Source organism: Bemisia tabaci, chromosome 1 (assembly GCF_918797505.1).
Source record: "Bemisia tabaci chromosome 1, PGI_BMITA_v3".
Taxonomy (NCBI): Eukaryota; Metazoa; Arthropoda; class Insecta; order Hemiptera; family Aleyrodidae; genus Bemisia; species Bemisia tabaci.
In genome coordinates this window covers 38,448,940-38,467,106 of record NC_092793.1, presented here as the reverse complement: position 1 = coordinate 38,467,106, position 18,167 = coordinate 38,448,940, and the positions used below count along the sequence as shown (strand labels likewise).

The 18,167-nt window shown below is 38.5% G+C and overlaps 1 protein-coding gene across 1 annotated transcript in view; it reads left to right on the top strand.

Moving 5' to 3' along the window:
• Window positions 1-18,167, top strand: part of LOC109042780 (polyamine-transporting ATPase 13A3) — a gene marked incomplete at its 5' end in the record, with an annotated part of 286,914 nt that overhangs the window by 209,115 nt on the left and 59,632 nt on the right. The window contains 1 exon segment of the mRNA XM_072300692.1: window positions 15,673-15,826. Within this exon segment, the coding sequence (XP_072156793.1) occupies window positions 15,673-15,826 (154 nt within the window).

Below are 18,167 nucleotides of genomic sequence, written 5' to 3'. Positions count from 1 at the left end.
AGATTAATTTTATGATCACCATGAGACTCCAAAGTTTTGTCCTAATTTAGGCAAAAAATTGCCTTCACCTTAAGTTTTAGTTACCAGTAACACGAGGTAACACGTTCTCATTTGTGCAAAAATGTTGCTCATATGTTCCTCTAACAGGATATCACAGGTTTTTTTGCGTATTTTTGCGTCTGGGGCCTTTTTTGGTCATTTTAGTGAAGGACTTATACGATTTTCTGCGCAATCTGATTTCATTGCAGAAGGAGATAAGAGAGATGAGACAAGGTCAACGTTTGATATAGGGTGATTCATATGTATTTTTGGCTGCTGAATCCGAAAATGATATCAGTTTTTTTCCAGCACTTGCCAGATTTCCGGAAAATAAATTTTTTTTGCAAAAAACCTCATTTTTAAGCAAAATAATATTTTCTCCGGAAAAACGACAAATGGTGGATAAAACTTAGGTTTTTTTTTTTATTCTTCAGCCTGTATACATAATACAAATTTATTAACTCGGCCCGCTGTGGTGCGTAGTGGTTGGAGTGCTGGCTTTAAGATCAACAGGTTCCGAGTTCAATTTCTGGCTAGGCAACCCGAGAATGGTAATCCGCAAGGTTTTAGGGTCTGATCTGGGTCTGGGTCTGAAGGCCCCAGAGGCAAAAAGATGCAAAAAAACCTATGATATGCTGTTAGAGGAACATTATGAGCTACATTCTTGCACTGATAAGAACGTGTTAGCTCGTGTTAGTGATAACTAAAACTTAAGGTGAAGGCAATTTTTTGCCTAAATTAGGACAAAACTTTGGAGTCTCATGGTGGTCATAAAATTAATCTTAATAATAAAAACGATTAAACCATCAAAAAGTACTTACTTTCACCTTTCTTGTCCATATTTGATCGGGGATTTACGCCAACTTATCACAAAACGACACAAGGCAATACACGATAACGTGCACTTTAAATTCTCACGTTTGTTTACTTACCTCGGAGGATGTGAAGTTCGCCACCATATATCTGATCGTAAAAACAATTACATAAGATTTGATAGGTCATTTCACACCTACTAAAGGATGTAGATAAGGATTATATGCTCGATTGCCAGATTTTAGTACTTTCAAAAATCGGATTTTTGGCCACGATTCATTAGGCCTAGAATCTTTATAATAATTCTAACCATGAAAATCAGCGCAGAATGGTTGACAGCCTCCAATGAGTATAAGAATGTCAAAGCTATTTAGGTCTAAGTAGTATTGAGTATATCTAGAAAACTTTGCTAGCAGGGTTTGATGATCAAAGAGTAAATTATTTTTAAAAAATCGCTAGAAATGAAAATTTTTAGGGACAATTTTTGGTTCGGGGAGGGGGCGCCCTAAAGGGCTAATGCCATATGTCTTGCTAACACGAATATCACCATATTGAATGTGCAATTTTTTTAACTTACGCTCCAGTCAGGATCAATAGACCGAAAAACATAGTACTGACTTGATTCAATTTCAATCATTTCTTCTCCTCTTATTTTTCTGGATTAAATACGTATTTTTGGGGCTTCTGCCCTGATAACCTCTTGATCATTGAAAAATAGATTTCATATTATAGTGAGACAACCTTCAAAACATTAAACTGACATTCAATTTGGTATTCTAATCATATTTTGGCTTTTCTTCTAATTTTTTGGTTTCAAGGGCCTGCCGCCATCTTGGATTTAAGAATTTTGTAAAACTAAGGTCAAATTTGAATTCAGCGACCCAAAAAACATAAGTACACCAAATTTCATGATATTCTGATCATTTCCTGATTTATGGCCACAATTCGGCGCCCCCAGACCATAGTGCACGGTAGGAATGATGTTAACAGGAGCATCTATAATGAGCTATTTTATTCATTTTTAAGCCCATATAATTTCTCAATAAAGATAAGGACATTTCACACGACGCACCTGCCGTACCCTCTCCAGTCAGTATAGGAGAAAATCCTAATCAACACATGCTGATTCACATTCCCAGTGACGCTCTTCAGGATCTTCCTCCTACGGTTCTGTAAGTTTTTACAGTTGGAGTCTTCAGAACTTCTGCATGAGTGTAAGAACGAAAATATTATTTTCTTGGTGGTACAGCATGGTGTCACTCCCTTTCTTACAATTACACCGGATAATTTTAAGCGGGGATTCCGGAAGCTGGAGGCAAGTCACTTAAAATAGGATGAAGCTCCTTGTTTTTATTCATCCATCCCCAAAGACAAGCATCCAGATTACTTCATCCGATCCACAGTTGAGTATAAAAGTAGCTCCTAAATTAATGTTACCTACTTCATTGCTGATGATATCGAGGGTAATTTCTCTAATTGAATGAAGACTTTGAAAGCTGGAAATTTTTCCTTCGATATATGATGACGGAGGTCTTCGAAAGTCACACTTTTTTCGCTACCATTGAGGAGTAATATTTCGACGGTGAAACAGCAAAAGTGCGTATCTTGGTTGCAGGATTTCAAAATATTCGCTCCTATTTTATGTTTTGAAAGGGGACCAAACCAACATCATGGCATGACATTTTTACAGAATATTCCTCACATAGAGAGTGAAAACAAGCAAAGTTTTCAAGAAATGACTCCAGTATTTTTTAATGAAGGAACGGAAGTATGACAAGAAGTCTGCAACACCGCAAACCGAAATAGTATTTAAGCAGTTTCACCATCGATTTACTCTTTTCCAGCTCTTTATATCCGTTCATGGTTTTGATTAGGTTCCAAGAACCTTTATCTTTAGATTCTTGCAGGTAAGGATCACATAAAAGCGTGCAGAATAAAGTTGCTGTTCCTATTTTATGGATGTGAGGGGTTGAATGGTAACCAGTAAACGCATGCAAGAACAGCTATCATCTCGGATTTTGCGCGTTTAACATCACTTTGAAAACGCAAAGAAACATTGGTGTCTGCTCATCAATTTGATGGAACATAGGTTTGTGCAATGGATTCGTACGTATGCCTATGCTTCGATCGCACTCGATGGAGTAGAGACCCACCAACTGAAACCGACTGAAAGTTTTCTAAATTATTTTCGGTACTTATTAATTGTTCATCCTCTGAGTCTAGGGCGTCTGAGATTGAGTTCAGAGTTTTTGTGCAGTAACCAGCGAGACACCTCACTATTAGTGGCCCATCATTTTTCACTTGTCAGCCATGATGGCAATCATCTTGATTATCTCGTTTCATTTTTGTGTAAAAGATTTTTTTTACATTTCTCAGATTAGTTTTGTTGACTAAAAATGCGTATATGAATTGATACCTACCTCTCTTATCATCTCACGTGATTATTTTTCTCATAAAAATTCACACTCCTGCCTTTCAAATTTGACCGACATCTTAGACTTCGGGCACCAATTTTGACCGGGGGGCTTTTTTGACTTCAATGGGCCTGTTGCAAACTTTTGCTAGAGCAAAACTAAGAGTTGTTTCTTACAGATAATGCCTCCAAAATCACGATAAGCGCATCGGTAAAGTCTGAAATGCACTCACAACTTCACAATCTGCCTAAGAAATTTGCGGTTTTTTGAGCTTCCCGCTTCGAAAACGATACTACGGTACAGGTGAACATTTTGTTAGAGGAGCCGTTCCATTGGCGGCAATACTCATCATGGCCGACGCCAGTCCGCCAAAACACGTGTGATGGGACGAGATAACATCTGAACAGGATTAAATCAGATAACAATCGGCGTGTTTACGTTTATATTTTCCTCGCCCGCCTTAATTGATCTTGAACTCTCCTCGAATTACTCGCGGAACTGCGCAAGCGTCGGCCATGATGAATATTGCCGACGATGGAGGGACTCATCTAACAAAATGTTCACCTGTGCAGTAGTATCGTTTTTGAAGCGGGAAGCTCAAAATAACGCAAATTTCTTACGCAGATTGTGAATTTATGAGTGCATTTCAGACTTTGCCGATGCGCTCATCGTGATTTTTGAGGCATTATCTATAGGAAACAACTCTTCATTCTGCTCTAGCAAAAGTTTGCAACAGGCCCATAATGAAATATACGACCAAAATTATATTGGAAAAGACATATCACTTGCCTTATCACGTAAAAATTTGAAAAAATGCACCCTCCTGCCTTTAAAATTTGGCCACCATCTTGGATTTGAGGCACCAATTTTGACCGGGGGGCTGTTTTGACTTCAGTAATGAAATTTACGAACAAAATTACATAGGAAATGACATATCACTTGCCTTATCGCGTAAAAGTTTAAAAAATGCACCCTCCTGCCTTTCAAATCTGGACGCCATCTTGGATTGGGGGCACCAATTTTGACCGGGGGGTTGTTTTGACTTCAAATATGAAATCTGCGACCAAAATTACATGGAAAACGATACCTCACATGACAGGATATGCACAAGTGAAAATACCGATATTCCGGAGGCCTTATTATGGGCGCCATTTTGAATTTTAGGCATTTTGAGGGGTGCTCCGGGATCGGACAGTGCTAGCATTTTAGGATACTGTTTGAGAGAACCTATTAATGACGTTTACACAGGTTTTGATCAGATTTTACATTGTTAACGGCGTTCTCACGATGATCTTAACGCGAAAATTCGGCAAAACATAGCGAAATCAGGGCCCCCTGCCCCCCCGGCCCCCATGGCCTCAGAATTTTGGGCTCACTTGCGAAATTGAACCTTCTATAGGTGAATATGATATCCTGAAAGTTTCATGCTTTCTTCCAGAAATGCACGATAATTATGCTTATCCGCCCTACTATTGGGGCAAAACGATTGAAAACCAAGTTGATAGGTAAATCAATATACCCGCCCGGCAAAATTACGTTGGGCAACGTTGCCACAACATGCTATTTTGTCAGCTCGCATGAACGTAATAGGCAATGTGTCTACAATGTGTTTTAGCAACATAGTGGGAATGTTGCAAAAATACGGTGAAAAAAATTTTATTTTAGGTGCACTGCAGATTTTTACTCTTGGAATTCAATGCGGACTGCAGAGAAGAGTTTCTTAGGCACCCGAAATTCACTCTAAGTCCGAAAGTAGCCGCGCTCCGCCCGGGTTCCCAAGCGGGCTCCCATCGAAGCACTAACTACGCCCGACGTTGCTGAAATTCGATGATCGCCCGTGTGTCGCTGCCACTCAGCCACGGACGCTCGGGTGAGGAAGATCGGTTATTTAACATTAGTAAACATCCCCAGATCTGGTTCAATGATAGAAAGCTATGATATTCTTGCGTTTCTGTGCATAATTCTGCAACGAAGGATACTGAAAATAATATTAGGAAGACCATGTTTTTAAAAGGAAGGAGTATGAAAAAAAAATTAAAAAAGAATTGAATAAAAAAATTCATTTTATAAAAGTAAAATTATTATTATTTTAATTATTTATTATATTATATTATAATTATTTATTATTATTATAATTACTTGGTATTTTTATTTTGTATTAAATTATTTTCTAATTATTTATATTTATTTATATTTATTTTTATTATTTTATTTTTTATTTTTAAATAATTTTTTTATTTTTTTAATTATCTATCAATTAATTTTTTTTTATTTTTGTATATACATATACATGTTTTTGCGACATTGTATGAGCGCGCATTCCCTTATATTGATTGGAGAAAATCATCTGTTGAGAAACAACAGAAAAGAGAACACCTGAAATAGTGTAAAAGTGTCCCCTCTGATTTGCAGCACATCATCTGCTTGCACGCGCTCTTTGCCATGCTATGACATTTTTTATCAAACGTTACAGCAATGTAAACGAAAACGATTTGACAACAGAGCAATAAAACGCTTTTACAACGTTTGCGCAACACATTAGAACAACATTGTTTAAAAACGTTTTAACTAACGTTTTTTGAAGCGTTTTTACAACGTTTTTAATAACTTTGTGAAAACGCTTTAAAAAAATGTCGTCTTAAAACTTTTTCACAACGTTTTTACAACAATTTTAAAAACGTTGCAACTAAACGTTTCTCGAAACATTGTTAAGAAACGTTGCGGCAACGGGTGGCCAGACACTTTACCCAATTTTGTTTGGTCCAACAATTGTTTGGTCCGTTGCTGGAATTTGTCCAATAAAAGGAGGAGTTGCGTTTTGGGCCTTTTCCGGCCCCACCTGGATTTTGCTAAATGTTTCATATTTTCAAAGTACTAGTCTTAGGTAGACTCTGTGCCAAATATGAGACCGATCGGAGCCCATGCAAGGGCGCAGCAGCGCCTCAAACCCAAAATCCTGGAATCGGAAAACAATTATTTTCGTCGACTTTTTCGACTGTTATCACTCTTCCAGCACATGATTCTTATGTATTTTTTTGCGTACTTTTCGTTTCTGGCCTTTTTAAAGGCCTCCGATAAATTTTAAGGGGCCTTATGGCCCATTGTTGCCATTTTTGGCCCATTTTTAGGGGTTTTTTCCATTTAACACATTCAAAACTCAATTTAATCCAAAAACTGTGTACATTTTTGAAAAGTACGTAAAGAAATGAATAAAAAAGGTTCAGTAAAATTTTTTCCTATGTTGTCAAATTTCCGAGAAAATTCGTCCCAAAGTGTCAAAAACGGCAAAAAATCGATAAATCGCCGCGTCTAAGGTTCAAGAAAGTGGAGTACATTTTTCATACTCTACCAGATAACAGCTCTTATCCATCCATACAACATACTAAAATATCATAGTTGTACCTGGATTCCCACGATGTGAAAATTGACCGAGATGTCGATTTTAGCGGCCTTTTTATACTTGAAGGCAGCTCTTTTGAATGTTTTTCGACCTTAGTCACCCTCTATGGGTGTGTACTATATGTATTTTTCTACGTACTTTTCATATCTGGCCATAAAAATGGCTTCCTGTGAATTTTAAAAGGCCTAACGGTCCATTGTTGCCAATTTTCACCAATTTTTAGGGGTTTTTTCAAGTTTACGTGTGTGAAACTTAATTTAATCTAGAAGCCGTGTACAATTTCGGAAAGAACGTAAAAAAATACATAGAAATGTGATTTGTACCTTTTCCCTACGTTGCCAAATTTTCGAGAAAAATCGTCCTGAAGCGTCAAAAATGCCAAAAATTGGATTAATCATCACGTCGGAGGTTCCAGGAAGTGAATTTCAAGTTTTTTTTCACTACAAATAACGTATCGAAAATGGAAAATTGCAATGCATCTCAAGGAACATGTAATGGCGTAGATGAACCTGACAAAACGGGCCCTCAAGGTGCTTTTACTTTATCCTTCACTCCAGTTCACCTCTTTATTCCTGTAACCTCGAGATAATCCTTGGTTCTCAAGATGCTTGCTACAGGCCAAATATACCGAAGAACAGAAAATGCGTGGAGAAAGTGTCCCACGATCCACATGAATGTCATAATTCACTTCCTGGAACCTCCGACGTGATGATTAATCCAATTTTTGGCATTTTTGACGCTTCAGGACGATTTTTCTCGAAAATTTGGCAACGTAGGGAAAAGGTACAAATCACATTCCTATGTATTTTTTTACGTTCTTTCCGAAATTATACACGGTTTCTAGATTAAATTAAGTTTCACACACGTAAACTTGAAAAAACCCCTAAAAATTGGTGAAAATTGGCAACAATGGACCGTTAGGCCTTTTAAAATTCACAGGAAGCCATTTTTATGGCCAGATATGAAAAGTACGTAGAAAAATACATATAGTACACACCCATAGAGGGTGACTAAGGTCGAAAAACATTCAAAAGAGCTGCCTTCAAGTATAAAAAGGCCGCTAAAATCGACATCTCGGTCAATTTTCACATCGTGGGAATCCAGGTACAACTATGATATTTTAGTATGTTGTATGGATGGATAAGAGCTGTTATCTGGTACAGTATGAAAAATGTACTCCACTTTCTTGAACCTTAGACGCGGCGATTTATCGATTTTTTGCCGTTTTTGACACTTTGGGACCAATTTTCTCGGAAATTTGGCAACATAGGAAAAAATTTTACTGAACCTTTTTTATTCATTTCTTTACGTACTTTTCAAAAATGTACACAGTTTTTGGATTAAATTGAGTTTTGAATGTGTTAAATGGAAAAAACCCCTAAAAATGGGCCAAAAATGGCAACAATGGGCCATAAGGCCCCTTAAAATTTATCGGAGGCCTTTAAAAAGGCCAGAAACGAAAAGTACGCAAAAAAATACATAAGAATCATGTGCTGGAAGAGTGATAACAGTCGAAAAAGTCGACGAAAATAATTGTTTTTCGATTCCAGGATTTTGGGTTTGAGGCGCTGCTGCGCCCTTGCATGGGCTCCGATCGGTCTCATATTTGGCACAGAGTCTACCTAAGACTAGTACTTTGAAAATATGAAACATTTAGCAAAATCCAGGTGGGGCCGGAAAAGGCCCAAAACGCAACTCCTCCTTTTGGACCAATAGTTTTTTAACCAATAGTTAACTTAGTCCACGTTAGTTTTTGGTCCAAGGTAATATTTATTTTGTGGGAAAAATTAAATTCATACTTTTACATGCTGTCTGTTCATGATGTGGCTAATCATCGCCGCCTTCCGAGTCTGTCCGAGTCTCATCCGCCCTTTGCTTGAGATTGTTAGCAATCGCCCGCAAGTAAGTACGGACATTGTTTTGCTGCTTGTATTCTTCGTAATTTCCAACTATCGTCTCAACGCGTCTTTGGTTTCGAACATACGTTGAATTTATCGGGTCTCTAAGATGTCCATGCCCTCCTAGTAGTTGTGTGACAGCTGCTTCTGTATCTCGTTGTTCTTTCTGCAGCTCGCCAATAAACCGCCAAATGTTTAAGTGATGTGCGACAACTATTCTTTGGAAGCGAGAATGGAATGATTCAACTTTGTTATTCGTTCGCGCTTGTCTATTTAACACAGATTGATACACATTCCAGGTAGGCGGTGGGTATCTCGGAGGAGTTGCTCGTCTTCGACCTCTCGCGGGGCGACCTCGAAGATAAGTTACTTCGAAATATTCCGCCAAGTCCAATACTCGCTCATCTTCGAAATCAGCTTCCAGCATGTCATATGTTTCCATCAGATCTTCCAGAGGAATGAAAGGAAGAGCCATAAGATATCTCACTTGATTACGTATAGTTGGGTCCTCTAGGTCGAAGAAGGGTATTCTGAGACCTCGGTTCACTGCGTTCTTAAAAATGTTCTGAGTAAAATGAAAGAGGCATCCACGAATTGATATTCCATCAAATGATCCACGAAGTGCATTCAGATTCGCTAATTCGAAGTCGCTCATGGAAATTTGGGGATTTAGTGTTAATTGAAAATCTTCGGCAAGGAGCCGTAGTTGTCGGTAAATTTCTCTGTAAGTTTCTTCATCTTTTTACTGTGTAAGACAGAATACAACAGGGAAAACAAAGTTCATGAAAATGGCATGAACAGTAAATAATTGCGTAAATTGATTCGGAGTTGTTTTGAAGGTGCCATCGGTGAAAATGGTTGGACTGTTACACAACATATTAAGGTTCCTTTCAGTGGAAAAAATAAGTATCCGTCGAGGCTGGTTCCTACCAGAATCATGAAGCAAGAATGGTCCCCCTCCGAGAGTTCGTGTGTAGGAGTTTTCCACACGAATTTCTTGCAAAGTTGCAGGTACAGGAGGCCGATGTGTATTCTGGACCCGATTAAGTGTTCTCCGCAAAGTATTTCTTTCTGGCAACGTCATCAAAACCTCTTCATTATTTACCTTTCCAGCTTCACTACGCACTATGTTTAAGGGAGGCTCAGTTGGGTTTTCTGCTGCTCGTTTTTTCATGCGATCTACTACTTTCCTTCTTGCAATTTCAACGTGATCTGGAGGATGCAAATGATTAGTGCGACCATTTTTATAAACTACTAGTTCTTCCCTCTCACCTGGTGTATTTGTGACGCAGCGCGCGTTACAACTATCTTTCAAGTGACACCGCCAGTACGTTCGGGTTCCTGATTTATTTTTTGAGTGGACGGTATAAATAAAGCCATCCAAAACCAGCGCTTTCTTTTTCTTGGACGTGTTGATCAGTTCGCTGGGCATTTCAGAAAATTTAATTTTAAATTATAATTTTATTTAAAAAAATTTTAAGCTTCTAAAAAAGTCGCGAAAATTTTGAAGTAAAAATTGGATTTCAAATGTAGACTTTAATTAAAAATTTTGGAGTTTGTCTTTGACTCATTTCTTACAGGTTATAATATTTTCTCGTCCTCAGCTTTCAAATTTTGCAATTGAAAAGTTTCCTTAGCAACGTCCGACAAGTCAGCTGTTACACGAGGAATGTATATAATGAATAATATTGTGGCTTACATAGAACGTGGATTAAAAAAGGGTGGGTTAAATTTTTAATTGGATAATAAAATTTGGCCAAACTATACCTTGGATAAAATTTGTTGGCCCAATTAGGTATTGGGTAAAAGAAATTGGGTAAAGTGTCTAGCCACGCGGCAACGAACTCGCAACCATCCTTGCCGGGCGGGTAGTGCGGTCGCGTAGGGTAAAAATATTTACAATTAGGCTTACCAGCATGAAATTTGGTGAAAATGTAGTTCAAGGTACCTAGAACCGAAATCCATCGGTACACAAGCGGTATCTATCATGTGTCCCCGTATTTTTGCCGCCATTTTCCAAAATGGCCGCCATACGCTGATTTCCATTACTTCTCATTTTTCAGGCGTTCTAATACCTACCTATTAACATGAAATTTGGCAGGAATATACTTAAGGGTGTCTAGAATGAGAAACAATTGACATTTAAGTCCAGTCGGCCATTTACCCTCGCTACGTAACAATATTGAGATATCACCCGGAGCATAACAAAAAAGGAAGTTTCGACATTATCCAGGAGGACTGATTAATGCCGATGTCACCCGGGTAGTGACGAAGACGGCATTACCAGGCTGTATTACATTAGGGGTGTTCAGGTAAACGAATTCTTGCCAGAACACTATCGGTATCGTCTCTTACCGAAACTGTCGGCAGTACTGACAGTGGCGGATGATATCGTTGACAGCCGGCCTTATCAGAGTTTTGAGAGTTCGCACTCAATGCATTGTTGCCCCGTGTGTCGGTTCGTCAAATTGCCTGACGCGGCGCGTAACATTGGTAGTTGTACAAATGGCAACAGCTTATTTTCGTTAGCTCTGAAAACTGAGATCGCTATCGGTAAGAGCGCTCTTATCGTAACTTTTTCTTGCCGGAACTGTTTTGGTAGCTTACCGACAACCGATAGCACAGCCCCATATTACATTACTCGTTACAGATACATTGCAGCGCTGTATTGTTACTAGGGGGCCCTGCCCCCTGACCGCTACGCGGGCCCTGTACGCATAGGTATGGGCAAAAATGTTCTTCCATTTTAATACACCATTTTGTGTTTGAGCTGCATCGATTTCAAAATTTTTAACACAACTCTCAGATTTGTAAATTATGAGGAATAGTTGGATGTACATAATTTGGTATTAATGGAGGCAGTATATTGACGGTTAAACTCGGGAGACATGTATCTCAATTTGCGATGTCGTATACTTCTCGTCAAACTTTTTTTTTTTTTTTTTTTTTTTTTTATCGGAAAACTAATCAACGTACTAAATTTTTTGAAAACGACTGTGATTTCACTTCTGCTCGGAGAATATTCTGTGAAAATTTAAAGCGATGAAATTGGCTCATTTCCCTTCCCTGGAAATCTTGAAACACCGTGAGCAAGATACGTGGTTTTCGACTTTAGCCATCGGTATGAAAACAAAGCTCTTTTACCATGCAACATATCGCTAAGATTGTGGAATCTGGCACATATTTTTCGGCAAATCCAGTCCTCATGCATTTTTATATTTTGACAGAAAATGTGCGCTGAACTTTCAAATAATGTATTTTTTGGCATGGAGTTAGTTGAGCTGAAAACTACTCTCAGCTCAATTTTTTGGAAAGTGCGACTCGATGCGTTTTTGTAAATGCAGTACACTTACTGAAGAAATTTCCATTTATTATGTTATTTTTAAATACTTAATTTAAAAGAAAATCGGATTACGACCGTTGAGAGTTAATAATATTTGGTCCGTCCCGACGCGACGCAGCGCCTGCCTTCTCACTTTGTATCTCCTGTAAATATGAATAGAAATTCAGCAGTCAAGTATATTGGCCAATGCTCTAATCGAAGCCGGAAGAATGAATGAGGAAAAATTGAATAAAAACCTTATACCTTCGACCTTGAACCTTGAACCCTGAGCGATGCACCGTTCCTCAACTCTCGGAATGAGGAGCCCTGCTACACTAGCTTTTCCATTGTTCTATTATTTATTCGACTCACTCAGGTAGAATCCCACACATCGACGTTTCTAGCGGAAACGACATATCTCTCACATTATTAACATTCAACATAAGTGACATGAGCTTTAAAAGCTCTACAACATTGAAGGTTCGGGGTTTCATAATTTTTTGCATATCTAAAGCTATTACAGATGACATACATGTAAAGATCATCCTTATCGGTCCGGTAGATCGTCAGAAATAGTGCCTCCAAGATTTCGCTTGTATAATATACGAGGGTCATCCAAAAAGTAAGGTTCCCTACCTTGTATCTTCCGAACAAAAAGAGATAAATCAAATCGGTAAAAACGTACATATTAGGCATACTCTAAGCTTTAAAACAAACTCAAGTTTTTGAAAATCGGTTGAGGACTTCGCGAGAAAACTCAATTTTACTGAGACGACCTCCCGTCGTCGCGTGCCCACCTCCGAGGTCAGAATGCGCGGAGAGTCCCTTACTTCAGACTCAGCTTATCGTCTCTAAACATCAAATCGAAAAGGAATTTAAAAGATTTTATCAAGTAGGCCTTACCTTACTTTTTGAGATAGCCTCCGCATCTTTTTGGACATTTCTGGTATCATTACAGCAGCTCTTTCATGCCTTCCGCGTAAAAGGTCTCGTCTTGGCTCCAAAACCAGTCATTGCCAGCGATCTGCACCTCTAAATCGGTTGGAAATCGCTTTCCACATTGGGAGTTTTTCATCTCAGGAATAGACGAAAGTCACCTGAGGCTAAATTAAGAGAGTACGGAGGATTGAGGAAAAATTTTACCACGGTAAACAACTGATTTGGATGTGCAGATCGCTGGAAATGACTATGGTTTTGGAGCCAAGACGAGACCTTTTACGCGGAAGGCATGAAAGAGCTGCTGTAATGATACCAGAAATGTCCAAAAAGATGCGGAGACTATCTCAAAAAGTAAGGTACCCGCCCGGCAAAATTACGTTGTGGCAACGTTGCCAAAACGTTGCATTTTCGCCATTTACGTATTCGGGCAACGTTGTGGTAACGTTGCCACAACGTGTAATTTTGTCAGCTTGCATGAACGTAATTGGCAATGTGTCTGCAATGTGTTTTAGCAACATAATGGGAATGTTGCAAAAATACGTTTTAGCAACATAATGGGAATGTTGCAAAAATACGGTGAAAAAATTTCGGTGATTTATTTTAGGAGTACTCTGCATTTTTACTCCTAGAAGTCAATGTGGACCGCAGAGAAGCGTTTCTTAGGCACCCGAAATTCACTCTAAGTTCGATAGTAGCCGCGCTCCGCCCGGGTTCCCAAGCGGGCTCCCATCGAAGTACTAACTACGCCCGACGTTGCTGAACTTCAGTGATCGCCCGTGTGTCGCTGCCACTCAGCTACGGACGCTCGCGTGATAGTGTTTGGTTATTTAGCATTAATAAACATCCCTAGATCTGGTTCAATGATAGAAAGCAATGATATTCTTGCATTTCTGTGCATAATTCTACAACGAAGGATACTGAACATAATATTAGGAAGATCAAGTTTTTAAAAAAGAGGAGTATGAAAAAAAAATTAAAAAAGAATTGAATAAATATATTCATTTTATATAAATAAAATTATTATTATTTTAATTATTTACTTAATTATATTATAATTATTTTTTATTATTATAATTATTTGGTATTTTTATTTTGTATTAAATTATTTTCTAATTATTATATTTATTTTTTTATTTTATTTTTTATTTTTAAATTATTTTTTTATTTTTTTTAATTTTATCTTCATTTGTATATTTTTATTGTTAATTTTTTTATTTTTTGAATTATCTATCAATTAATTTTTGTTTATTTTTGTATATACATATACATATTTTTGCGACATTGTATGAGGGCGCATTCCCTTATATTGATTGGAGAAAATCATCTGTTGAGAAACAACAGAAAGGAGAACACCTGAAACGGTGGAAAAGTGTCCCCTCCGATTTGCAGCACAGCATCTGCTTGACCTCACATCTGAGTTCTAAGACCAAAATTACACAGGGATTGATACCTCACATGACACTTTATGCGCATTTTAAAAAACCGAAATCCCAGAGGCCTTATTATGGCCGCCATTTTGAAATTTAGGCATTTTGGGGGGTGTTCCGGGGTCGGACCGTGGTAAACTTTTGGTATGTTGTTCAGGAGGACCTACTGATGACGTTTATATAGGAAAAGTTTGTTCAGCAATTTGTTCCGGGTCAAATCGTGTTTCTCCCTGACTAATAATGTTTAACAACGTTGTCACAATATATCTAAGAAATATTTATTGAAACGTTTTTTAATAATGTTCCAGAAACATTTCTAAAAACGTTTTGAAAATATTGTCTAAAATATAATGTCAGGCAACATTGCTGAAACATTGCTTAAACGTTGCTGCTTTACCTTTACAAAGCAATATCATCAAAAATGTTGCCTTGCAACGTTGCGGCAACGTACACATTGCTCCCTTGCCGGGCGGGTAAGGCCTACTTGATAAAATCTTTTAAATTCCTTTTCGATTTGATGTTTAGAGGCGATAAGCCGAGTCTGAAGTGAAGGACTCTCCGCGCATTCTGACCTCGGAGGTGGGCACGCGACGACGGGAGGTCGTCTCAGTAAAATTGAGTTTTCTCGCAAAGTCCTCAACCGTTTTTCAAAAACTTGAGTTTGTTTTAAAGCTTAGAGTATGCCTAATATGTACGTTTTTACCGATTTGATTTATCTCTTTTTGTTCGGAAGATACAAGGTAGGGAACCTTACTTTTTGGATGACCCTCGTATAATAGAGTAAGATATACAGAATATAGAAAGATATATAGAAATAATATAGAAAGATAGTCCATTAGGCTATCCGTCATGGAAGTTTTGCCGAGATTTATTAATCAAATATTATAATGAAAATATGAATCTCATTAACGTCGTGGCTACAAAAAAGATTCGCGAAGCGGCCCCTTGATGACGCGGAGAGCCTTCAGGGGGTTGGACAGCGTAGCGGCTAGGTGGTGCAGTCCCTTAGTAACGAGTATTTTGCAATTTATTTTTTGTTCAGCATCAGTATGAAAGAGTTTTAGAATTTAGCAGAATTTTGCGAAATTGTCACATTTTTTACCTTAAGATGAGAGGAAACCTTATGCTTCGTTGAGAGTTGATTCGGAGTTTTGGTTCAAAGGTCATCAGCCCGCGGATGTATGAACCTCAACAGTCAACACCCGCGTTGATGCCCCTAGACTGATAACCTCTAGTTTGAACGTGTGGAACGCGCTGACAGGTCTGACATTCGATATCAGCATCCACCAACTTGTGTCAGTATTGATGAAAATATTTTATGCTGCACTCGTAGAATGTTGATGAATTCAATCATCTTTTTTCTACAATGGATGTTCATTTAAATTAGACGTGTTATCCTTATTACCTTGCTTTTAAACAGATTGGAGTGTCAGTCGAAATCGTTCATCAGTTCCAATTTTCTTCATCCCTTCAGCGGATGAGTGTCATCACAAAAGTTTCAGGATCTCCAGATTACGTCATTTTCTGCAAAGGTTCGCCTGAAATAATTCAATCCCTGTCTAGACCAGAGACAAGTAAGTATAAAACATTAAGTAAGAGCTTTTTAAGGTTTAAGAGGTTTTAGATTCATTGCAAAAAAACATTCAATGTAATATTGTTCTTATTTCAAATTTAAACCATTCTCGGTTTTTTTTTAGTTCGCTTAAAGTTCAACTTATCACTCGAACAGTCTTTTTTAGGTTAGTAATTGGAGAGGGTGATTCTCGTCTCCAGAATGAAAACATCACGTTAAAGGAGGCTGTCTCGTCAGTAAGTAGGTATCAGAAAACATAGGAGATTTCAGTATAGCCCTTGTCCCACGATCAGATGAACTTATCAAATAGTCATCAAATACAAGATGGCGACTGGTTTTCGCGCAAGTCTGCTATCAAAAGTTAGCGGGCCGTCAAATGTTGATGATCCCGCCATTTTGCATTTGATGAATTCTTTTGATCGTGGGACACGGGCTTACGGAATCAGATGAAACAAGTTTATTGAGTAGGACTACCTCTGTACTGAAATATAACCTCCAGGTGATGGACGCTTCCTCTCTTCTAGACATAATCTCAAAAATTGATGCTTAATCTACATAAAAGGGTAGATTAATGGGTACAAAGGAAGACGGTCCATCCTTATGAGAAAAGTGGGCCCGGTTAAATCGGCTGGTATTTTGATATGTTGCAGGTAATCACCTACTGATCAAAAGCGTCAATGAGCGTTTCTTCCTATCTAGAAGTTTTACTCCCCATTTTGGGGGTCAAAGTTCCCAATTCAGCGTATAATTGCTAGTTTTGACACCTGGGCTCAATGGTCGCATTTAAGATTCTCCGTTGGTTTGTTCACTCTATTGTATCTCCTGAATAGACTAAAGATCATCCGAATAAAAAGATTGAACCATGCTGGCTGATGGGGAAGGGAGGTAGGGAGATGCTGACGCCACCGATTTCAGCGTCAGCGAGTCGCATTAATTTCGCCATGTTTTGTAGAATTTCTCATGCGAATGATTCCGACTGCACCTTGGAAGGCCGACGCAGATGCAACTAAGAATATACCCCTAGGGGGAGAGGGGGGTGGTAGAGATCGGGTGGAGGAAAGGGACAACCGTGGATCTTCTTCCACGATTTGACTCACTGAAATAGCAAAAGTTCGGCTTCACTTCTTACGAAGATTATCGGCGGCATAGCGGTCTAAAAACCGTTCACCGACTGTTAAGTTCGAGTTTCGAATCACTATGAGTCCTTTTGTGTTTTTGGCGCGTTTACGCAGTATACCGCCTTTGCGATCGTTTCGACCCCCCACTCGATACAATAACAGAGTCCCTTAGTTTCTTACCGGAAAGTGACTGCCGCGAACTTCTGAGATTTTCCAAAGCGTGTAAAAAGTTTACTAATCCGTCAATAATTATGATTTAAATTTTTTTCTCATTCTGGGGCTTCCTATTCTATGTGCAATGAACACCAAGAGTCTGTGTTACTTGTTTTTCTGAAAAAAAACCTAAGACTGCTCCGTGCTAATTTAAAATATGCATATATAAGCAAAACCAAACGAACTGATTCGAGGATGGCTGAGCAGTTCAGCAATCTTCGAATGAGAATTTCACTCCTCCCTTTTTTTCTTAAAACGTTGCTTTCACAGATTTCTACACCCCTGTTATGCTTTTCAAAAGTTGGTACCACTGCTGCGATAGCCAGGGCAGCCGTAAGTGTAATCTGTGCTGAGCCTCGAGACTCATTAGACCATTTGCTAAACGTGGCTCATACAGGAAGCTACTTGCACATATACAGGGTGTCCCAAAAGTCCGTACCCCCCCTCGTAACTTTTCAACGGTTAGAGATAAAAAAAAACGAAACTTTGGGAATGTTTCTATCTTAAAGGGGACCACCTTTTAGAGGGGTCAAAATTGTTGTCCCTCCCTCAGGGGGACAGGGGCCCCCCAACTTTTTTTTCAAATGGTAACCCCTATCTTGTGATACATCATTAGAAAGAACATAAAAAACTAAGAATTTTGGCGCAAGCCGCAGATCAACATTTCAATTTTTAACCAAGTTATGATAGGTCAAAGGTCAAATTTGACCTATTTTCAAAAAATCATAACTCCGGTTCAAATTATCGTAAAGAAAAAATTAAAACGGGAAAATTCTCCAAATTGTAAGCACTTTTAAGTAAAAATCACAGAAATTACTTCAAACTAATTTTAAGGGGGGGGGCGGTCGGACCAACAAATACGTCAGTTTAAAGGTCATAAGATTTTCCCGCAATTTGAGCCTATTTCCCTTGACTGTGCCTCAACATTATCTTGCTAAGTTTAAAATTAGTTCAACATTGCGTTTTCAAGTCCCCAAATTTTGGGCAAAGTTCAAAAAACTAAATTTAAGG